The 25,500-nt window shown below is 26.0% G+C and overlaps 1 protein-coding gene across 1 annotated transcript in view; it reads left to right on the top strand.

Annotated features, from left to right (window-relative positions):
- The window catches only part of LOC145843387 (MAP/microtubule affinity-regulating kinase 3-like), a 32,933-nt gene that overhangs the window by 2,200 nt on the left and 5,233 nt on the right, over positions 1-25,500 (top strand). The window contains exons 6-19 of the mRNA XM_082950859.1: positions 37-107; positions 875-931; positions 3,366-3,500; positions 4,583-4,684; positions 5,972-6,091; positions 8,944-9,043; positions 11,850-11,962; positions 13,037-13,187; positions 16,621-16,759; positions 17,037-17,130; positions 18,688-18,716; positions 22,427-22,531; positions 24,064-24,259; positions 24,981-25,111. Coding sequence (XP_082806985.1) covers positions 37-107; positions 875-931; positions 3,366-3,500; positions 4,583-4,684; positions 5,972-6,091; positions 8,944-9,043; positions 11,850-11,962; positions 13,037-13,187; positions 16,621-16,759; positions 17,037-17,130; positions 18,688-18,716; positions 22,427-22,531; positions 24,064-24,259; positions 24,981-25,111 — 1,543 coding nt within the window. The remainder of the gene's footprint in view (positions 1-36; positions 108-874; positions 932-3,365; positions 3,501-4,582; positions 4,685-5,971; positions 6,092-8,943; positions 9,044-11,849; positions 11,963-13,036; positions 13,188-16,620; positions 16,760-17,036; positions 17,131-18,687; positions 18,717-22,426; positions 22,532-24,063; positions 24,260-24,980; positions 25,112-25,500) is intronic.

Raw genomic sequence — 25,500 nt, 5'->3', positions numbered from 1 at the left:
TAAAATCCTTTATTAATAGCATCTTTACAATTTCAGGTGAAGTGTTTGACTATTTAGTAGCTCATGGTAGGATGAAAGAGAAAGAAGCACGTGCAAAATTTCGCCAGGTTCATTTATTTTAAGTTTTATACTGTGATAAGTTTCATATGATTGGTAATTTTTTAATTGTTTATTCGTTTTTGATATTCTTTGAAACAAGTACATAAAAATTTTTTTCATGAAATTGTTTGTTTAACTTTATTTTTAAGATAACTTCTAAGAATATTAGTAATTATAAATTTGATATTCTTGTAATAATTTGTCTTACTTTAAAACTTCAAAATTTTAGTCTTAAAATATAAAAACATTAAAAACTTTAAATAACTACCAAACATTTAAAATATCTTATTAGTATTATAAATAAAATGGTTTTTGATTTAATACTATACATAGGGACAATACTTTACTTACTTCGTGTAAAATTAATGATGAGTTTATTAAGCTGAAATAGAGCTCATCAAACTTAAAGAATTGTGCTGTTAATTGAGTTCAGTTAAGTATTTTTCTCTTTTAATCTGGAAGGAAAATACTATTAAAGGTTAAAGTGATTACCAGGGCTTTGTTGATTAAAGTCCAGTATTAAATTTGGTATTAATTTAAACTAATAATGATGTTAATACTGTTTTTTTTCAGTAACTTATATTACGTACAGTTTAAAAATTATTATTTACATTGAACCTTGCTAATAAAAATAAATATAAAAATGAAATTACTTTCATTGTGTTTAAATTGTCTCTTTTAAATGAATTTTTGGTTCTGAAAAGTTTCATCAAAACTAAACAAATATATGTAATCGTATACTATTTAATAAAATAAAAATTTTGATTTCTTTCAGATCGTTTCTGCTGTTCAATACTTACACAACAAGAAAATTGTTCACCGAGATTTAAAGGTTACATTTGCTTATAAACATAACAGTATTTTGTATATTTCTTTTAAATATTTCAATATGGTTTTTAGTATGAGCGCAGTGTGTTGAATGAATGGCAAGTTGTATTCATATCAATTTATATGTGTTTAATGAAAAACAAAAGATAAGAAAACACATCATATAAAAGATATACTTAAGTTTTCTAAAAGGCTAATTAAATTGTTGATATATACATATCAAACAATCAAAATACACTAGACTTTATGTACAATAAAAATAGTACTTTTTGTAAAATTTTGTGGTTTAAGTGTTTATGATGGTGTTTAGCTAAAAGTATGGTTAATATTAAAGTATTGATTTTGATGTTTTTCGATTATTTTAAAAACTTAATTTTTAAAGTTATTCGAAATTTGTATTTTAAAACTTAATTCAATATGTTCTGTATACTTTGTTTGGATAATTTGTATAAAATAACTATTTTAATAGTAATCAAATCTTTTATATCTCTGCACGCTATAATTATGCTTTTAAATGTCTTTCTAATAAATTTAAAGGATGTATATATATTTATTTAAATACAAAATAAATTTGATAAAAATAAATTTACTAGCTTTGATTTTGATTTAAATGCGTTTTTGTATACAAATATTATCGTTATCCAGTTTTTTCAAATGATTATTTAAATATATTAAAAAGGTTTCACAACCAATGCTGTTGTCAATGTTTATGCTATAAAGACATTGCTGAAAGATGCAAGTAAAAATTTATAGCATAATAAATGTCAGATATTTTGTGTGCTTTTTTTGGTTTATACAATTTTTTTTCTTTATGATTGAAATATTTTCGAATTGAGTTATTTTGTTGATTTAATGAAAATATAATAGAATGATAATTAAATAAGTGCCTAAAAAATAATTATTTTGTCAATTCAGATAGATTATAAATACTTGTTGGAATTAAAAAAAAAAAAAACTTTTGTTCTTTTATAATAAGTAACAACCATGAAATTTCAAATAACTAGTAATATTTGATAATTCTGAGCTATACATACTTTCAAAAACTGTTTAAACCAACGAGCAGTTTCAGTTAAAATCGGATCTCTTTTTTAAACTGATCAAATTATGTTTTCCGATTGGCTTACATGTTTATACAAACAACGTCAAAACGAAATGGCACGTCACGCCAGTTTTGCTAAACTTTGCTGTAAAGATTGCACTGCACCACTGTAAAGTTGCTTCATGTTTTTTACATTTGTTGCTTTCGTATGTGATAAAATTAAACTTGAAGCAATGTTTTTTTGAAAACTTGAAAATATTCCTTGAGTTATAATTAAACTTTATTTATCCGAAGTTTATGTATAGTTTATAAAATAAATTTATAACCAGTAATAAACATTCAGTTGTAGTTGATTAATAAAAGTATTTACTTACATTTATAATACTTTTTTGTGGTGAAAATTTAAAAATTGCTTCAATTATTTAGTAGCTAGCTGGTTTGCATTATTTTTCTTTACTTTATTTTAAAGATTAAGCAGATTTTTTATTTTCTTAAATACACACCATACTTTCCCATTTTTGACTTTAGCTTTATCTTTAAAAGTTTAAATGATACTATTAATGTCCTGTATTAAAGTACAGAAACTTTTTTTTATGTATATTAAAGTATTTGTTTAGGTTTTAAGAAGATCTTACATAGTTTTACTATAATACTTTTCTTTGTTTATTAGAATTCCAATAACTTTCATTTATACATTACGGAAATCATGTTTTTGATATATCATACTTTTTTAAAATTTCAAGTATAAAATAGATCCTTTTTGATGAGCAGGATTCTTCAGTATAAATAATTTATCTTTTATGCTATGTTTATTTATTTGATTCATTAAAAAAACCATTTATAATGAACGCAACATTGATTTCTAATTTTGCTTTTTTTGAAGCACAAGTATTTTTAATTCGAAGTCAATGTATTATTTCATCTTTTATAGTTTTGTTCTAAAATCAAATGAATTAACTCACAGTAAACAAAATTTTAATGCCCTCGGATAGTTTCTTCTGTTTAACCGACTAATATTTACTGAATAAACAGACTTAAAAATGTCTGAAAGAAGTTTTCATATAAAGAAGCTAGAATTTCTTATCACCATCAATGCTTTTAATAATTTTAAGAGAAAAATGTTTAAGAATGTTAAACCAAAGTTAAAAAAATAAGTAAAATATTTAAAGGGTTAAATGTTTTTGATAACAAGCATTAGAAAAAAAACTAATACAACACCCATTAAGTAATAGAAATAAATTGTTTAGCTTTTATGCAAAACTGGGCCAGGAAAACTGACAATTTTGTTCTGAAAAGTTTAGCACTTATCCTGTTTTTTTTTTGGAATTACAACCAGATGAATAAGTCATCTAATTTTTTTTTCAAATTTAAACATGCTGACGACCGTAGTGAATTTCAGGCGGAAAATTTGCTGCTGGACGCCGACATGAACATCAAGATAGCAGATTTCGGATTCAGCAACGAGTTCACTCCCGGCAACAAACTGGACACTTTCTGCGGAAGCCCTCCCTACGCCGCACCTGAACTGTTTCAGGTTTGAATTTTGTTGCCAATTTTTGTTGTGCCTCTTCAAAAATTTTTATAACAGTTATAGTTTTAAAGGTTTTGTTAGTGTTTAGACTTTTAATGTATTTTGTTTATATCTTGAGTAAATTATTAATTAAAGTAAAATAGATATAACCAAACAAAATGTTTGAAATCAACATAGCTTATTTAAGACATAATATTTAGACAACAGCGTTTGGTGTTTATATAAGTTCTGTTTGGATAATTAAATTATACTAAGACAAGTTTAAGAGATAATAAAATAAGATTTTGCTAAAAAGAATATTTAAGTGTTTCATAAGTAATTTTGAAACAAAGTTAAATACTTTAAATAAGATTTTAAAATTTTGTTTAAGCTAATTGAAATTAAAGTGAACTGCTAAACGTATGTTAATATAATCAATAGAAGTTTACAATTGGATATTCTGCTAATTTTTTTTGCACTTTTTGGAAAATTTAGTATCGTTTTAAATGTAGCTCATAATTCAGCAGCAGACTATTTCTGAAAAAAAAAAAGAAACCATGAGAAAAAAAGATTAAAAACGCATTTTGTTATACTTTTTATATTTTTTATACTACGCTCAAAACCAGGGTTGCCAAAAAACTTGGAATTTGACAATTAAGATTAAAAAAATCTGGAAAAACTCCGATTTTGAAGATTAAATAAAAAACTATTTTCGAACAAAAGTCACTGAAATACCTGGAATTTTAAAGATTTTCTACATGTACAAGTAGTGAAATTTGGTTAGATTCGAAAGTCTATCATATGGATTAAAAAAAAAGTGTATCATTGAATTTTTTTAATTAAAAAAAAACATTTTTTAGCTTTACAATATCTTCCCAATGTTGTAATACTATTTAAGACAGTAGTTTACCTTAAAATTAGTTTTTTAACAAAAGTAGACCAAAAAACATATGTTTTTTAAAACCTTGAAGATATTAAGAAAACCTAAAGAAAGTTTACAAAAAAACATTTTACAACCATGTAAAAACCGTTGTAATTTATTTTATTTTTACTTTATTCCAAAACAAGTATTATTAGACATCCCCAGAGCAATTTAAATTTTTCAGGGAAAAAAATACGACGGAGCGGAAGTTGATGTTTGGTCACTAGGTGTCATCCTATACACGTTAGTCAGCGGATCCCTACCATTTGACGGACAAAACCTTAAGGTTGGTTCTTTAAATTTTTTTTTTCACTTTACCAAAAGATAGTAACTGTATTTTCTCATATTGAAGATTGTACTTTTTGTAAAAATCGTGAAAATACTTTTTATTGTTTCAAAGTGATCAAATTTAAAAAAAAACGTAGTAACTTACTAGCAGTTTAAGCTATAATGATAAATTGACTAAATTAAAATTTAACTGAACAAAGTTAAATGATAATTTATATGATTTTATTAAACTACAAAATTAACTATATTTTCAGACTTTAGTTTGATCATCAAAGTCCAACTTTGAAAGCATCTTTTAATTTATCAATAGCAAATACTGTTGTTTTTTTTTTTTGAAACGCAGTTGATAAAGTATTGATATTAATTTTTAGAACAAAGTTCAAGTAGTTGTACTTATTTTAACTTCTGAGGTTGCTTCTATTAGTAATAAATTGGTTTAATTTATTTATAAAAGAAAACTTCTTTTTGAATTTTTGAAATTGTAAATTCTCTAAATTACAGTTATTTCAAAAAATGATATTATATTAGATAAAAACAAGTACAGAATTTAAAACAACAATTGTTTGATGTTTAAAAAGTTGACTTTTAAATATCAAGCAAAACTTTAACTTTAAAAAACACAAGTTTTGGTAGTCAGTTTTTGAACTTGGATGTTAAACAAGGTTGTTTGCTCAAAACAACGTTAAATTAGCTTTCAGTTATTTAAAACAAACATTAACTACTTAAATTGTACAACACTTTCAGAACAACAAAAGCTTTATTTTTGTGCTTTAACAATTTTTGTGTTGTAGCAAAATTAAGTTGAATAAATATAGTTTTCAAAAGTCAAAATAATATTAGCACGTGTAGAATTAGCATAAAGAAGTTACTTATTAAAAAAAGATTAATTTGAATAAACTTTTTAAAACATAAAAAATACCTCAAAGTGTATTCTAATTGCATCCCAAGGATTTAGTTTTTAAACAGAGCTCTAAATAGCTAGTGCTTAGTTTTCTTTACTATTGAGTTCAACTTTTGAAAAGTTTAATAACTACAATAAAAAAAAACAACTAAGTATAATTTAGACTATAAACACTAAGGAAGTAAAAATAGGGAAAATGTGATATAAGATATAAGCAGTAAAAAATCATATTAACTCTGATACTATAATTGTCGATTAAGTTTTTCTTGATTAAACAGAAAATTTAAACTCAATAGTTGAATTTCGAGCAATTTCAGTGAGCTAAGTATTTATGACGGAGCAAAACTTCACACCAAACAAAAACTGATGTTTTTTGAACAACAGGAGTTGAGGGAGCGAGTGGTGAGAGGCAAGTACAGAATTCCGTTTTACATGAGCACGGACTGCGAGCAACTTCTCAAAAGGTTTCTCGTCCTCAACCCGCAAAAGCGAAGCACTCTGACTGTGAGTTGAAATTGATTGATAAAAAACACTCATTTGAAATTATTTTGTTCAAATTAAAAAAATGGAGCTAAGCTTTGTTCCATCTGAATACGTACAAAATTGAATCACTGTTGTAAAAATAAAGATGAACCAACTATTTCATCTAACATTATAATATATTTTGCTTATACTTTTAACAATTTAGTACTTTAATAGTTTCTTGTACAAGCCAAAAGTGTTTCTTTTTGTAAAGTATTTAGAACTAATTGGTTTTATATAAAAATACATTAAAATCAAACCGTATTGCCAAACACGTTTAGCAAAACTAGTGAAATATATTTTATAGCATAAATATATTTTACACTGTTTTGCAGTGTATTTATTGATAAGAGCAAAATAAATAAAAATTGTGCATACAGTTTGTTTTGACTTTGGTTTTTGTAAACATATAACTTATATTTTGTGTATTATTTATTTAAAGGCTGATAACACCTTGACAACATTATAAAAGATTAATAAACTAATGTAAAAATGCTTTGTAGCTGAAGCATATATGTTTTTTAAATGACAGAAAATTAATAGTTGTAGTAGTTTTCTATTTTAATCAGTTTTTATATAAAATATTAGTAATTTTGCAGCTGTGTTATTGTATATAAATTAAGAAAATTCAAACTGTATAACTTTATTGTATTGCTTGTCTTATATTTTCTATATGCATTGAATTACTTTTTAAAAGTAATCATTGTGTTTTTGTTGGAAATGCTGCTTAACTTTTAATGAAAGATTTATCTTATGCATATAAATGTTTTAAGATATTTTGTTTTTCTTCTTAAGTATAATTATTTTATATGTCTATAATTACATTTTTATGTTAAAGTCTGTTTTGTATTTTTACCAATTGGTAGTTTGTTGATTAGGGTACTTTCAAATGCATATTTTAGTGGCTCTTATTATTTTCCTTTGTTGTACTGTTTTGTCGTTGGACATACAAGAGCATTTTAATTTTTTAAACTCAAAGATTATTTTTACTGAAATTATTTGTCTGAATATTTAACCTATTTTAGACTTAAACTATTTTTTTCACATACTTTTTTTCACAAGTTGCTTTAAATTTAACTCGTTCATAGCAAGTTTTTCTTTTTTGTCTAAGTTATACCTTTTATACAAGTTAATTGTATCAGGATGAAACTCGGTCTGAAAAATATTTAAAACGTCTTGATTGAAATTAACCTTTGGCTGAGCTGAGAACAAAATATTGATTAAGTTATTTGTTTAAAAGCAAAAACAAAGCTTGTGCTTACACACGATTTAGCTTGTTTCAAGATTCGCATACTGCATAAACACATGCTTCATTTCGGTTTAATACTATCCTTCGTATTGATTTTGAAATTCTTCTTTAGCTTTCTAAACCAGTCGACTCGTATGAACCGTTTATAAATCTCTCAGTTTTAGTTTTCTAATTTGCTTAAAAGTATATTTGAGTATAAGTTTCCAAAATTTTGAGTGTTAGTTGATTTTAAAACCTAAAAGTTACTGTTGCATAAGTTTTTTTAAATACGTTGTTTAAACAGTTTTGTTAGAAAAACACAAAATATTACTTGCTTTATATACAAAAACTGTTTTTTAATTAGTTTAGCTACCAACAAATAGCAAATATGCTTAAAGGAATATAATTTTTGTAACTAAATAGTATTATACTTTTTTATTATTTTGAATTAATGTAGTTAAACCTTATGTGTAATAATAGTTTGTAATTGTGAAAAAGTCTATACGTTTTTTATTTATTTATTTATTTTAAATTATTAATAAAAAAAGCTTAATACGAAAATTAAGTTTTGCTAAAGATTAAACAACAACGTAAAAGAATGTTTTCAAACTAATCTAATTAAAGGTCAACTTGTTTTCAGGTTAAATTGTTATTGAAAAATTATATCAACTGTTTGTATATTTGCAAACAAGTGATTTGAAATAACCATTTACAACTGTTTATAATGTGTAATTGTTATGCAACCAGCACAAATTTTATTAAATTTATCAACAATAGGATGTTTGTGTGATACAAAAGCTTAAATTAAAATTGTAAGCAACATGTTAAAAAAAATCCAATTTATTTCAAAATTGATCATAAATAAGTTAAAGACACAATTATTTTTACATTTCTTACTTAAAAATAATGTGTATTAGTTTCTATAAATTTTAGTGTTATGTTTTTTTTCAAGTAAAGGCTGTTATTTTTAATATTATATGCTGCAATATAAATTAAACTTTAAGTTTTTTTTACGTATAAATGTTTTTAAGTGTTTTAAGTACGTATAAAAAATGACATTTTTAATGCATATTCCCACGAAGTCTTTTTTATAAACATTTCAACTAAATGGTTTATACTTAAATTTAATCCGATATTTTTTGAATTTTAAGTTTGTTTAATTGATTTTAGCAACTTTAAGCAACTAATTTTTGATATCATTCATTTAATTTCGGTATAATTTTTACAAGGATTGAATACATTTTTTAAGTATTACGATCATTAACCTAATTGTTTTTATAAATATTTACACTGGCAGAAGTGAAAAATGTTTTTTTTTAAATATTTGTACAGTATCGATTAACAACACTAATCTTCGTTGTTCATTGATTCTCACCCGAAATCCATACAAAAATGTTGTTTTGAGCTGAGAAATGTCAAAATTGTTTCCAAATCAAAGCATGCGAATGCGCTTGTTTTTCAAATACATGGAAACAAGAAATTTGCTTTTGAGCTTGAAAAACAAAAGTGTTAAAATAAAAGCTTAAATAAAAATATTTTAGCATTACTGCTTAATAGATTAAACGAATCTGAAGAAAACAGATAAAAATCAAGATTTTTTTTGCAGAACATAATGAACGACAAGTGGATGAATATAGGTTACGTTGAAGAGCCGCTGCAACCGCATGTTTGCCAGCCCAAGACAGATATCGACCTCAGCCGCTTGCGTGAGTTTCGTTTGAGTGTTGTTTTGAAATAATTAAAATAAAAGTATTGTTTTATCAGTAAAGGTGGTTTGCACAGAGTTCAAGCTATTGAAAAATTTATTGCACATTTTTGAAGAAGTAGGTACTTTTGATAAATTTATTGAACATCAATTGGTTTTGATTGTTATCACATTAAAAATTAACGAAACACTATTTTTTATCATATGATTTTTTCTTCTTTTTTAAATCGAAGTACATAGTATTTTTTTAAATTGATTATTTTGTGAAAATGTAATAATGAATCAAGTGTTCGCAAGATCTTGTTAAACCATTTATTTAACAGATTTTTTTTAAACATTTTTATACACAAATTTAATATGAAAGGCGTGTTGTGATAGAATTTAAACTAATTTTAAGTAACTGTATTTAATAAGTAATAACTTTTTGTTTTAAACTTGTCACTTTATCTTTGGTTACCAGATAATACTTGATAAGCACACATAAAGTTTTAAAAAACTTACTAAGCAATTATCGGTTTGTAGTTAGTATGCTATGATTGGATATTAGTTAAAAATGCCTATGTTTAATAGTTAATTCCTGTAAGAATATCATGTTTACTTTGCTTAATTTTATTTAAAAAAGAATAAATTTAACTAATAATCATTCTGTAAATCCTGTTTCACAATGTTATAACAAATTATCTCATTATTAATTTCACAACATTGTGAGAGTATGTTATACTATAATTGATTAATAGTGTTTTACTATTACTTAATGTTTTTGCGGTCTTTTGAATGATTTAAAAATTAGAAATAAATACATATTATATAGGTAAAAGAGAAAATAGAGTTGTAATAGTCTGTTCTATTTTCATTTTAATTATAAAAAGAAGAATTATAAATACAAAAGTTTTATAGAAAAATATTTCAAGTGAAAGTAAGTGCGACAAATAGTCATTAAGACAAAATGCCAATGCATTATAACAAGTTCAAATAACGAAAAGTTCGAGTCGCAAAGGGAAAACTTTTCAGTATTTAGCCACCATCGACCAATTCAATTATTTATGATCAACTAATGCTTCGTTCTTCCTAATTTGACTTTTGTCTCAGCAATCACTTGACGTTTGATACGCCTTCATTTGTGTGTGTAATGTGTTTGAATGTGCGCATTTTGTATCTACATTCGCGATTGCGTAAATGGAAGTGTTAATTTTAAATAAGATAAGAAATACTTCTACGCAATAGTTTCAATTTTTTAGTTTGAAAAGTTCTTTTTTTGTGAAACACGGAACAGTTTGATGTAAGGTATTAGTGTCAATTTAAATTGAGACATTTTTAAAAAACTTATTGATTACAATTTAATTGAGTAATAAATGTAGTTTTAAAAAAACATACATATACGGTAAAAAATAGTAACTATAATTATATTAAATTCAAGCTTATTAAAAAATATAATCTAGTATAAGAAAATTTATCTGAGCATTTTATTTTAAATGAAATTATTTTATTAAACTTTTTAGAAAACTACAAATAATGAATTTGTAATTTCTTAAAAGATAAATATTTATAACTTTTATTAGTTAAAAGTAATTTAAATTATATATAATCTATACTGTTTTTCAAACACTTTTATCAATACTATAAATTAAGCTTTAACCTTAATTAAAAAGTTAAAGTAATTACTGATAAAAGTTTTTGATAAACAGATTAGTTTGTAAAAATATGGTACTTTCAAAAAAAAAACTTAAAAAAACTCAGTAATTAATTAAAAAAATAATATAATTTCTAACCGTTCTTAAATATTGTGGACATAAAACCATACTAAATCTATTACAACTTAAATGAATAACGTATTAATATATTTTTATATTCTTAGTCTTTATAAAATAATTATCATTAATATTGGCGAACCTAAAAGTTATATCATTCTTATATGATTTAAATATTTATTTGTTTATATAACTAGTTTATAATAAAGGAATTTAATTGTTACTAAGATGTTTCAAATGGTAAAAGGTTTTTTTTAAATATCTTTAAAAAAAACCTTTTCTAGAAGAAAGTTCTTGAGTGTGTAAACCGTGTAAAATAAATATTTATTTTCTTATACCTTTAGTAAAAATATTATTGTTGTTACCAATTTTTGTTAACAAATATTTATTTTAACATAACAAGTTTAAAATAAAAAGCCTTAAAAATTACTTAATATGACTAAATCAACAAGCTTTTACTTTATTTTATAAAAATAAAATTAAATAAAAAAGCTTGGTTAAACTAGTCAATAAACAAGTTGCCGTTTAATTGCTTAATAACTTGTAAAACTGTTATCACAATTACCAAGCAATTGATTAATTAACGTCAAGTTTAAAATAAAATTTCAGTTGTAGAACTCATTGTAATTTAAAAATAAACTTTTTTTCTAGGCTTTAATAGTAGTTTAAACTTTTTTCGTTTAAATGTTATTTTTCGAAAAAATGGTCAATTACAAATTTTATGTCTTATAAGATTACTTGAGTTTTGTTACTAAACATTATGTTACTTTTTTAAAATATTAATTTTATCAGTACTTTATTCATAATAATATTTGTATGTACAAAAAACATTCAATAAACTGTAGCCAAAATAAAAAATCAAGCATTGTTTTAAATTTAAAAATTAACATATTTAATTTTTTGCAACTAAAAAATTGAACTTGATTCACAAAAGTTTATGTCAATTAAGTCAAAACTCAAATTTATCTTATCCTAAAACGGAAAAAGCAAGCAGAATTTTAGCAAAGTAAAAACATGAAACGTTTTTCATAAAGTTTATTTAATTTCTATATTTATCAGAAACCATGGTCGAGATGGGATACAGCCGACAAGACGCTGAAAATTCCATAAGGGAAAGAAAATACGACGAAAAGTTTGCACTCTACTTGCTGCTCAACGAAAAGTCTTCTGAGGTTTAGATCATTATACGTTTCTCAAAAATATGTAAAAGTAAACAACAGTTTATTAGATTTATTATTTATCTTTGATGTTAAAAGCTATAAATATCGCTGTTTATGTTCAAAGTGATTTCCTTGTTTTATCAACGGTTTTGCGGTTTCCATCGAGCAGCTGAACGCAGCTTTCAAAAAAAAAAGCGACTCGCAGAGCTAAAATCTATTTAAAAACGAAAATAATTTTTCTCACAAACATGCATGCATATACTTGTTAGCTTTTTATGCTCACCAGCGCGTGACGGCTCATTTTCCTCGCCTCCAGCCCGATATATACGCTCCAGTTTTTCACTCTCGTTTTTCGCAATTCTCTCCTTTTGTTTTCTGTGTGTGTCGCTCTTTGTGTATTTTTTTTGTACGCGAACACAAGAGTCCTTTGAGCGCGGTGCTTGTCCCGAACGCTGTGTTCCTTGCGAATTTGCTGCGTTTTTCGATGTTGTGCGCGGATTTAACACTGCCAATCCTGTTATAGCTCTGATCTTTTTTCGAATAATTTATTCAATGACATCCTTTGCATTGCCATATCTATACACAGCATTGCAATATCTGAACAAATAGGTTTAAAACCCGCGCTGTTTTTTTAAGTTTGTATTTTTCTGCATGTATAGTGTTTAAATCTTATCGTTTTTTTGTATCAATTGAATTAAAAACTGAAGCTGTTGCATACATGTGATTAGAAAAAAATTAAATTTAATTTCTATCACATGCATACTATAGATTTGGTTTTAAAATTGTCATGCACTGTCTTCCAAAAATAAAAGACCATCAAGTTTTTTTTTCATGCTGTTAGAAGAATAAAATTCGTTAAAAAAATTTCAGTGTTAAGCTTTAACTTTGTTTGAAGTGAGTATGTTCTATCACCTAGCGCTCAAGTTTTTTCACAGTTTTGTGTTCTTAAATTTATTCAATCCTTCTTAAAACCAACGCTGTCATGTAGGACTCTGTAAACTATTAAAAATATAAATTATACAAAGTACAGATAATATTTAAATATAGTTAACAAAAGTTTAAAAATAATTATTAATTTTTAAACAGTTGAACGACGCCACAGTGGCAAGAAGCAGCAGCGCGCTTTCAATAAAGCAGCCACCCAGTGGCCAATCTTCTGTCAGCCAATCAACGTCCACGCCTTCGAACAACGTCAACAAGTCCGTTCGACAGAGCAGCCAAATCAACAAGACCAAGTGTGAGTTTGAAAAAAAAAAGTTGTTTTTTTTATAACAAAACGTTTGAATATAATATTTTCAAGAATTCATAGTGGGTCTTTTATTCTTAATAGCAAAATAAGGTTTTATTTGTAAATTTATTTGACCTTTTTTTTTCTGGAAAATGAGTTCTATGTACAAAGGTTGAAACGTTATTTAGCTCATAATATCTAAGCAAAATTTTTGTTCCGACCAAAGTTACGTAAGTTATTTTTCTTGTTAAGTAATTTAAACATGTGCTAAAATCCAAAATTTTAAATAGTAAATCTATAAATCAACAGTTACTGGATCTTTAATGAATAAAATGCCATGTTTATCATTTAAATAGTTACATGATCTTTTGATTAAATTTAGTAAAAACTAATTTGGTTATTTAAAAAAAAGGGATCAATTTTAAAGTTACTTGTGAATTTAAATATCTAATGATTATGTTTTGTTTAATAAAAAATTAAAAAAAATAGTAAAATAAAAACTATTTTTTCAAAAGTTTTTGAAAATAAGTTAAGTTTTTGCTTTTTAATTAACTTGTAAAAGCCATTGAAAAACCAGTCAGGCAAGTACCAATTTTTATTTGATTATAAAGTTATAGTTTTAAAAGTAGTTTAATTAAATACTACTTAAATATAAAAAGTTTTTGTTAGTTTTGATTTGATTAAGTAAAAGCTGCTTACGATATGTAGATTCATTTCAAACTAGTTTCAAATTGTAGATAGCAGTTACTTGAATTTATTTTAAGTATGTTTTATAGTTTAGTTTTTTTTTAGTTTGTTTTTTATTTTTTTATTGTTACATTTATTAAATTACAAGCGTTGCCAAATAACCTAGAAATTGAAAAAAAGCATTTTTTTTTTGAACAAAAATCACTGAAAATTGTTGAAACCTGGAATTTTAAACAATTTTTGCATGTTAAGTAATGAAATTTCAATAAAATACAATTAGTCCAACATATAAAAAAAAGTAATTGTCGTACATTTTTCATTTATTAAGTAATGAGTTTAAAGTAGCTTTACGGTATCTTTTAAATTTTGTTACACTTTTTAAAACAGTTTATTTTTTTAAGTATTAGTTTATACTAAAAATGGACCAAAAAACTTGTTCTTAAAAAATTCTGTTAGAAATTTAGAAACTTGAAGAAAATTTTCAAAAATCTTTCGGCAACCCTGAATTAACCATGTAATTTTAGAAGTTGAAAGTTAAGATTTAGTTACTTAAACAAAAATAAGTAAGTTAGTAATGTTTTTTCAAACTAGTTAAAATAAGAAGAAGTTAAATTGTTTAAATACTAAGCTATAATAATTTAAAAAGTGAAATTTAAGTTATTTTTCTCTGCTGCAGAGAGGTTACTTGTCCATCACTAACTACAACTAAAAATTTTTATTGTAAATTTCTTAATAACATTTTTTTTTAAGTTTAACATGATTATGAAATTTTTAGTCTCAGCAAGTTTACAAATTTATAGATCAGAATTTTTAGAATTATTTGAAAAAAATTTATCCATGGGTAATTTTTTGTTCGAGAAGTTACTTCACTACTATGTACTTGATGAGTTATATGCTAGAAACTCAAAAGTTAAATCAAAATCTGTTTCTGTCAAATTGTTAGTTTTTCAATAAACTCGACAAACACTAAGCCTTAATAAATGAGTTTATTACAAATCCAGCATTTCTTAGTCTTCAGAAAATTTTTATCCAATTGTTTTTTGAGAAATCTAGAATGAGTGGATTTATAATAACCATAAAAGTTAAAATTTCTCAGTTTGTGCCTAACTACTTAGTAAACACAATTGTACTGATATAGTTTATATAACCGTTAAGACTATACACTATTCTAATTCATTTTCACGAACATTTTACAAAATTGATACTTAAGTCAAAGATAACGATTATGAATTCTGTAATTGAGGCGGATTTTATAATTTATAATGCAGTTCTGTGTAATTTCTTAAATAGGACAAACAAGAGCTTATTAAAATTTCTAACCTGTGGTTTAGTAAGTTTACATGAATCCATCCTGAGTATTAAGTATTAACTTTTTTTTTTGAGCACCAGTTGCTTTGTTTCTTTATTTAGTAAAGTTATTTTGTAATTTTTTATCAGAAACAGACTGAATGTTTTTTTTTTAGTTAGTTAAATATTGTAAAAAGCTGAAGTTTTAGCTTGAAACCAGGGTTTCCCCAACTTTTTTTTGTTATTGCCCACTTGACAGTAGTTTCAATAATCGTCGTCCATTGTTAAATATCTCCCCTTTTCTAGTTAAACACCCATTGACTTTGTACTTTTTCTAATTATTGCCCGCTGGTAATGCGCCCCAATAGAGCGATATCAACCACTTTGGGAAACCCTGCTTTAGAAACAACATTGAAGTCAATGTGCTTTACTATAAAATGTTCAAACTTTTTTTTTGGTAGTCCCGGTAGATGGTGATTGGCTGTTTGCAATTTCACTAAACCGCCACTTTACCAGGCGCGCGAACAACTTCGCCCATCGAGAACTTCGAGCTGCACCCGATGCGGACGTTCACCCCTCCCATGCGGACCACCTCCCCGCCCGTGAGCGTCGTCTCCAGCGACAGCTACGACTCGACGGCGACCTCCGGCAGCGGCTCGACCATGTGGAACGACAAGACCAGGATCCTGCGCGAGTTCCTCGACTGCAACCGGCATCAGCGCGGGGGAATACCGAATTTCTCGTCGGTGCGGGGCAGGAATTTCAAGCTGAAGCAGCGAAGCGTCGGGGTTGGTAGCGAGTCAGCAGCAGGTAAAGTAGAAAAAAAAAAGAAAACATCCAGAATTTTTTTTGAAAGCATTTTTGTTTCAATTGAAGAGATTTTTTTTAGCTTTTAGAATTTTTTTTTAGCTAAAACAGTAACAGTTGATATTGTATTTGAAGTTTAAGATTTGTTTAAAGTATAGTAAAGCAACTTTAAACATTCAATATAATTATTTGTCTGTACATTTAAAATAATTAGTAGGTGAGATTTAAAGATATTTTTTTTAAGAATTTGAATACATTTGTCAACGTTGTTTTATTTAGACATTTAATTTTGTTTTTGACAAACTATAACATGAACTGCATGTGAATTCTTAGCAAACCAAAAGTTTTGTTACAACACACTAAATTCAAACATTTTTTATTTACTATGTAATAAAAGAAGAAAGGTTACGATGTTATACTGAGTAACTACCTAAAAGTTAAGTTTTACTCTGAGTTATTCGCATGTCTTTTTACATCATTTCAGTCAACATGTTGATTAAAAAACAAATTCGATTTTAAGTTTTTATTATCTATGGAAAAATAAATAATACAAGTGTTCATATCTACTTCTTGAAATTGTTTGTTTATTCACTTTAATAAAAAATAACTATGTATCATAAATAACTAAGTATGTTTTTAAATAAAATATTACAAATAATAGCTGGAGTGTCGAGTCGCCACAATGGTGGTAAGCCAGGTATGACCGGAAGATCGCTTTCCACTCACAGTCCTTACAACAAGTATCAAGTTCACAACCAAACCAGCAGGAACGGCAAGGCCGATGCACAAACCAACAACGGGTCAGACTTGTAATTATTAAAAAAAACTTGTCCTATATTTTTATGTTCTACTAAGTAACCTTTATCGAATTATTAACATTTTTGACATAGATAAAATTTTTGAAATAAGGATTTATGAACTTCACAATCTTTTGTAATAAAATATGATATTCTAAAAGTTTAAAAATAATTTAAGTATAATAAAAAAACGTTGTCAATTTTACTAACTTTTTCAAAAAAAAATTCATATCAAGTTATACTAGTTTTATAAAGCAAATAAAATAACAAACAAATACAGCAACAAATCAATCACATCATCGCAAGCTGCCAACCCGAACAAATCTGAAATTCCGACCTCAAGCTTGGCTCAGCGTAACCTGGACACAACAAAGGTTTGATTCTTGCTAATTGTTTATATTTTAAATTTGTAAAAAAAAACAAATAAGCAGTCGTATGTTTCAACACAAGCACTTTTTAATGTAACACATCGTAAAATTGATTATACTGAACTGTTTATAAAATTTTAAAGCTGTTGTTCGTGCATACTGTAAGTTTTTAAGTGAAAAAGTTGTTTACATAACACTTTTGCCGTTGAGTGCTTTTTAAATTAGTCTGAATGCCACTGAGAAAGTGAAAGCTGAATACAAACTTAAAAGAAATGTTTTAAAACTTTGTCCAAGATTTAATATGACCGGGTGCGATTTATAGTTAGCCGATGAGAAAGTTATCGATTAAATTCGTGAATTATTCATATGTTAGCAAAATGCAGCACTAGTTTGTTGTATGTTTTAAACGTACCGTACATAAAGTATAAAGTCAGGCTGCTTATATTAGTGACCTTTTCTCAGATTCAATTGCGACTCGCAACGCTCTTGAGCCGAAAGTTTGTGAATTGCAACTGTTAATGCAACTGCGTTTTAACAGCTTTTAAAACTTAACTTGTTTTAATTTGAAATTATTTTATGATTGTATAGGTTTGCAAGTTTAAAATACTTTTAAAACTTCTAAAGTATTGTGCAATACCCAATGGGCCGGCGGAAGTTGACTTTTTTGTGACTAAAAAAATTAACTAGATATCGAAATAGTTGTGTAGAGCTGGGTTTATTCTTTTCAAAACTATGTGTTTTTTTTTAGGTTCAAGTGTTTTTAAAGCTATGTAAGTTTAAATCTGGCCAACTTATGTTATTTTTCCACTCGAAAATTGCTTAAAATGATCTATGGCTTATACAGAAATTAAGGTCTGCATCAAGTTTTCTTGCAAAGCCTAAAATAATTATATGTGGCTATTTTTTTCTCCATTTTTATCTGATAACCATATATTTTCCTTTTAAAATTAAGACTAGTTGTTTAAAAGTTCATTATACTTATGTTTTTTTTTATTCTAATTTTATAAGATTAAAGAGAATTTTGGGAAATTTAGGGGTATTTTATTTAAGATCATATACCTTAAAAGTCCCCAATTGAACCTCCCAATTTTTTTTAGGCTTTAGTCAGTATAATGGTGGATCTAAAAATAAATTTGTTGAAAATTATGTCTTTGCCTAAAAACTTTTTTTTTTCTTTTTGCAATGAACATGTTGAAGACTATTCATACTTTTTTCAATATTTTTTTTTTTGAAGAACTTATTTTAATTTTTGATAGAATTTGTACCATATTTAATAAAAAGTATTCCAGAATTTTTCTGTAGTTTTTGCAAGCAATTTTTTTAAAATAGTATACAATTTTTATTTTGAAACCAAAAAGTTCACTTCTATCCTAACCTTATATAATCACCTGGTTTAATTTTTTAGTCACCAATTTTTTTCTAGTCAATTGCCGTCTTTCCCCCTAATAATCCCGCTGTTTAATGCTTTTTGAAATTTACTAAATTACTTTTTTAATTTCAAATGTGCATGTATTGTTATTTTGTGTCTAGTTAGGACTTACTATATAGTTTTTTTTATTACAGAAATGGACCGCAGAATCTCGGAGAAATACGTGAGTTTATTTTATTAAATATTATAAGTTAAACAAGTTTAGTTATTGTCCACATTCACGCGTACAAGTAGAAGTACAGTTATTGCAAGTAGTAGGTCTGGAATTAGTATTATAATATTTAGTCTAGCATACTTTGAAACACAGAATACAACTTCAGTTTCAAACACGTTGTTAAATTTAATGCATTAGAGTAGGAATTTTGTATTACGCTGTTAATACTACAACTGTGTATTAACAGCTCAGGAATTGTATATATGCTTTGTTTGTTCGTTGTGAGAAAACATTTCAAATAACGAATTGTTGAATCTTGAGTAATTTAATTTTTTAATTACCAACATAGACAGTACAATACGTATATGTATTTGTGAAAATATTTTTCAATTCAACTATTTTTTTATTTTCAATGACTTACTATTTGTCTGAACTTTTAACTTTTAGAACTAAACTAATATTTATCATTGAAGACTTACAGTAAATAATTTAGTATTTATAAGATTTTCAAAATATTTTTCTTTTAAAAGTATGTATAAACTAATAAGTATTCTGACAACAGTATATCTTTAAAATGAAAGACTTGGAGTACAATTAAAAATAAAAAAATATTTCATTATTCAAGGATGTGTGAAGTATTTGAATTTTGAGGAACTTAGATAATTTAATGCTTAACTTAAACAAACATATTTTAACAAATAGAAAATTTCTAGTTATTTAATTTTATTGTGTAAATATAACATTTAGCTCAAGAAATTCTATACAAGCTATATCACACTAGTAATTTAATAACAAACATTTTTTTTTAAAGTTTTTGTCTATAAACTCTGAGATTTACGCAAGTACCGTGTGGAACTTTTAAATCTGTTCAGAATTTTTTACTCGTTCAAAATATTTAATTGGCAAGCAAGTGATTCGAGGTCCAGATAACCTTTGTCATTGTTCTCTTTTCGTTTTCTAAAAAGTAAAGTTTAAATTAAGTAAACGGTATTAATATTATATGTAGTTTAACGGTATAAGCTTGTATAAAAAAGATCGTTCCACTTAACGCATATGTAGATAAAATTTTACAAGAGACAGAATAAAATTTCCTACAAGTTTTTTCAAGGTGTGCTTGTATCCATATTAAAGCATTATAAATCGATAGGAGCTCATTTTTAGTTTTCGTAAAAGCAGTTTTGTTACTTTCCGCGAATACTTAATTGAATCACTAATGGATAAAGCACTGTATGCAAAAATTAACAAAGCGTTTAAATTTTTTAACATAAGAAATCAATAATTGTTTGCAACGACTACTATTTAGAAAGTATTAACATAAAAAAAATGATATCTTTATTTTAAAATCAGCTCAAAGATGTTTTTAATTTGTTTAGTTCAATAATTATAACATTTTTTAGAATCTTATAAAAAGCATCAATCAAGTTATTCCTATTTTTTGAATATTCCTCTTAAAAAACAATGTTCTAAGCTGTACATGGTACTAATTTTTATAAGAAAAAGGTTCTTAAATATCGTACTACTATATGTTTCTTAAAAACTTATTATACTGGAAAACTTATTTAAAGATATATATATATGTATATATATAGCAAATTATTAATTATTTTTATCAAGTAGTACTAGTATTTATAAATTCGTTCTCTAAAACAAAAGTTTTTTATACTAAAAGTTAGTTAAACAACCGAGACCAAAAATATGTGAAATTAGAATAGTTTTTAAGTTTTAGAATGTTTAGAAGACTTTTTTGAAGTTTCTTGCTTGCTTACTTAATTAATTTTTCTTTGAGTTTAATATATCAAAGGCATTATTAGTACGCTACTAAATTAAAATTAAAACCCAAATTATATTTTTTAATTAATTTTGGTAATAAGATTGCCCATAAGTTATGAAATATATTTTAGCAGAAAAAATAGCTTGTTTTTATTGTTTACAAAGTCTTATTTATTTCTAAAAGAAATTATTATATTTTAAAGTTTTCTCAAACACTTTTTCAATTTATATGAACTAAGCAGTTGTTAGTTGAATTACTTACTGTAAAATGTATTGTTATCAACATTTTCTTAAAATGAATAATCTTAATCGTAAAATTTTACATTCTATTATCTTATTTTTTTCTTTGTCTTTTTATACGTAGACTCGATGAAATTTACAACTTTTATAAGAACATATTTTTTTGATTGCAGTTTTTATAGTGCATATTTTGATTTTTTTTGCACCAAACACTATTACTTTTTAATTAAATAGTTTAAGTTATATTGCTGTTCATGCTTTCATAGTACAAAAGTCTAAAGACATAGATAAAAGTCATTATTTAAAAGTTAGTCTTATTTTTATAAATTTTTATCTCAGTAAACAGTTTAACATTTAAGGCATAAGTTTTTTGAGGCATAGAGGATGAAATTTTTGAGTTGAACAAGTATCGTATGGAAAATGTTAACGATAAAATTTAAATAGACACTCTTTTTAAAAATAAGGACTCTTTTTTGAGTGTTCAACCCAATTTTTTTCTTTTTTTGAAGAGAAATGTAACACATGAAAGTGTTTATGTTATTAATGGAATAGTTCCTTAAATCTTGAAGTTTCTATCTATAAAAAAAAGGAATATATAATATGTTTTGGTTTCAAGAAAACAAATAGAGAGATCTCAACTGCTGGAGGAGAAGTAATATATTTATTCTTTCAAAAATTTATTTTACAAACTAAGTTTCGGTCAAAGACCTCTTCAGTGCTTAAATAAATCTTATTCAAATAGAATCTAAAAAAGGAATATATAATTTTATTGAATTTTAGACTTTCCTAGGAAATTGACAAAGTAAAAGTTGCGATACATAAAGTTTGTCTACGGAACTTTTTACAAATTTAGAAGTAATTTATAGATTTTATAAAAAGTGATATTAAGTTTTTACTAAAAGCTTTTTTATAGCAGCCAATGTTAATTTTTATAAATAAGATGTCTTGGTATTCCTTAAGTTAGATTTTTCAATACTCATTTCTAGTGATACTTTTTAGCTGATTTTATTTCCAAAATTAAACTGAACGTATTTTAATACTATTTATTGTAAGTTTATAAAAGATAATACCGTAATTATGACAATCACAGGGTTGCCACTTTACCTAGAAACCTGGAAAAACCTTGAAAAATCTGGAATTCGATAATTTAGGCAAAAATAACTTGGAAAAACCTGGAAATTGAGAAATTTTGAAAAAAAAACTTTGAAAAACCTGGAGTTTTGATCAAAAAACCTGGAACTTTTAATAATTTTAACTTTAAAGTAGTAAAATTTAGATTTGACGCAAAAAATCTATCATAAAGATAAGATTTTTTTGTCATCAATTTTTTTATTTAAAATTTTTAAAGTAACTTTACAGTATCTTTTTAATGTTTTTATACTATTTAACACAGTTTCTTATACAGAAATTAACTTTAAACTAAGAATAGACCTAAAAATGTGTACACTTAAAAACCTGAAAGAAATTTGGAAAACCTGGGTATTTTTTTGAAAAAACGAGTGGCAACCCTGCAATCATAAAGTATTGTCTAAAAATGTTTATCAATATTTTTACCAGCTAGTGATAACGCAGGCAGTTAGTAAAATGTTAAGGCAGCTCGAAAAATGTTACATGCTATCGTATCATTAGGCCAAACTTGTCCTTTAAAACCATTTCGAATTTTTCTATATATTTTTTTGTGTTGTATCACATCTCTGCGTACCACACAGCACGACGGACAACTTCAAGCTGTCCACGGCCAGGTGTCCCGGACACAGCAAGTCCCACTCGGTCAGCTCGTCCAAGACCAGCCACAACATCGGAGCCGCCAACAAGTGAGTTCAGCGGCTGGCTGAAGTGTGACAATGTCTTGTGTTGATTTTTTAAAGTATATGAGATTTCAATACTTTACGACTGCAGTCAGAGCTTTATGTGGTTGTCGTGAAATGTGTTTTGTGATTGTAAATGTCGTTGCTTGCCGTGCTCAGTTCGTTGTTGATGTTTAGTTGCAGCTTTTAGTTTGCTACGAAGGTCATTTTTAGTATTTTATTTTAATCATTTAAAGTTTTTTGTAAAATATTTCAAAATATGTTAAGCCTGTGCTGAAATGTATGGAGTTTTTTTACAAAAAAAAATTGTCTACTGTTTTTGACATTAAAATTAGCTTTATAAATCTTGCAAGTCCAAAACATAATTTTGAGTGTTTTCACCATAATAAATAATGTTTTTGAAATATTTTTTTTGGAAATGCTTATTTAAAATACTAATATACTTAAAAAATCTTGTAATTTGCATATTTAATTTTTTACATAATATTTTTTGTAAACTATATTTATTTTATACTTTTATATTAAATTTTTCTCTAAAAAGTCATGAACTTTTTTTTTCAATCTAACATAAAAGACTTCAGTTGTAGCTCAAATTTAAATTTGATATACATTGCGTTTGAGTTTTTATATATTTTGTTATACTAGTAAAGTATATTATTTGATTATAGTTTTTAAGTAATTTGAATGTTGAAATATTCTTTCAAAACAAGTTTTTTAAGTACTAATGATACTAATGTAAGTATAATGAATTTATTGAAATTTAGATTTTCAACATTTTGTTAAAATGAAACGTGTATTGTCACAGACTTGTAATTTTAAGTATTTTAGGTTACAAAAATCCTTTAGTAAGGTCATATTTAATAAAAAACTTGAACTTTTTTTTTAATTGCAACTAAATTTTAAGACTACATGCGTTATATTAATACTAAAACTTTGTAAACTGAAGTAAGTCATGTAATCGTTTAAATACTATCATCTAAAAATTATTTTAAGTACCTCAAAACTATCAAAATAGTTTTTTCATCTTAGGGTTACAAATGTAACAAAAAGGGCAAGAAAACCTTTATATTATAAAACATAGAATGAATCAGAAAACCTGGAACAACTTTCCACAAAATTTTTGACCACCCTGAAAGTTAAGTATTATAAAGATACGAAAAAAACTTTTTTGAAACGTTATGTAAATGTTTTTTTTTCCCTGAAAAAATTATATACTTTTAATGCGTGTTTGGTAATTTTAGGTTGTTTGTTTTAAGAATATTTTTTTATACATTTTACTGAAAAAATACCTAGACAGTTTTGTTTGAGTGTTCAAATTTTTATAATCCACAACATATATATTTTACTTAAAAAAGAAGTTTTATTCTAAAACTTTAATAAGTTATAAATGGTTTAAGAAATCAAATGAATGCAGTTTGAATCATAAACTTAAGTTATGTTGTAAGCATATAAATTTTTTATTACTTTTCATATACACAGTATGAGCTATAATAATAGTAATAATAATAATATACCTAAATAACCATCAACTTTAACAGTTGCAGCACAAAGGACTCTGTAGCGCCACCCAACGTCAGGTCTTCCACGAAGGCGGCAGGAAACCGATCTTCCATCAGCGGCGATCACAGATCGGGAGCCAGCAGCCCCAGAAACGCCTTCCCCAGAAATTCCAAGGGCAGAATGACCTACCACGGCCCCACCAGCAACAAACAGAAAGTCGAGCCCCCAAAAAAGGTTCGTCGCTTTTGATATAGTTGATCAGATAAAATATAACTAAGTCACTACCGAATAAAATTATATAACTCCAAAACTTATAATGTGCTTGATGGTTGCAAAAATTAAAAAAAATTACCAAAAAGTTATAACACACTTAATTAAAGTTGTTGTCTAATTTATTGTTTGGACGTTTATTTTTTTAAAAGATCTTAAAAATTTGAAAAAATCAAAAGTAACTTTAGTTTGGTATACAATTTTTACGCTACGATTTTCAAATTAAAAAATTGCATCTAATAAACAATTTTATTAAGGGTTGCCAAAAAACCTGGAAAAATCTGGAATTTGGCAACTTAGGCAAAAAAAATCTTGGTAAAACCTGGAATTTTGAACAAAAATCACAAAAAATCTTCTTCGTACTATTTTCATATGAAAACTAGTGAAATTTTGATTAAAAACAAAAAAAATATCATATAAATAGATGTTTTTTTTGTATCATTTAAAATTTTGTTTACAAAAAAACACGTTTAAAATATTTTTCCAGTATCTTTTTAATGTTGTTAAAGACAGTTTTTTACCCTAAGTTTAATTTAACACTAATAGTTAGATTAATAATTACTTCTTCTGTAGAAAATCTGGAAGAAATTTTCAATAAACCTTTAGCAACCACCCGCAGTTGAGCAAACCTACTCAAATCACCCATTTATATATTTTTTAAATTTAAACCTTATTTCAATTTCAGCCGGTGAACGTGGCCATGTACAACGGACCTCCCAGCATCCCGACCTCTCAAGACCAGGCCGGTCCGAGCAACGACAATCACCCGCCCAGCTCTTCAGGCATCATGAGCAAGATCGCCAGCAAGTTCCGCAGGTTACCTTAACATCATATGTAATTTCCATCTTCCAATGCAGGGGTCGGCAAACTACGGGCCTCAAAACTTTGTTTCAAAAGTTTAATATAGTTTTGTTTTTAAAAAATGCTTTGAATTTTTGGTGTTATTTTTAAAAGATAAGCTTAAACTTTTTTGTACAAAAAAAAGTATAAAATATTTGTTTAAAGCACATTTTAGTTGTTGCTTTTTCTACCTGCCGATCCCTGCTCTAATGTTATGCGAGTTGTCGTGGTCAATAATCAGTTTTGTGTGTTAATTAAGTGTACGCTTGAAGCGTTTTATAACTATTTTTTATCAGTATATTTAGAAGTAATTAAAACGTAACTTTAATTGTGAGGATGCGCTGAAGTCGTTGTTTTAATGTGAG

Source organism: Thalia democratica, chromosome 8 (assembly GCF_965202585.1).
Source record: "Thalia democratica chromosome 8, ktThaDemo2.hap1.1, whole genome shotgun sequence".
Lineage (NCBI taxonomy): Eukaryota > Metazoa > Chordata > Thaliacea > Salpida > Salpidae > Thalia > Thalia democratica.
Note: the sequence above shows the minus strand (reverse complement) of the source record. Positions and strands in the feature narration are given on the sequence as shown.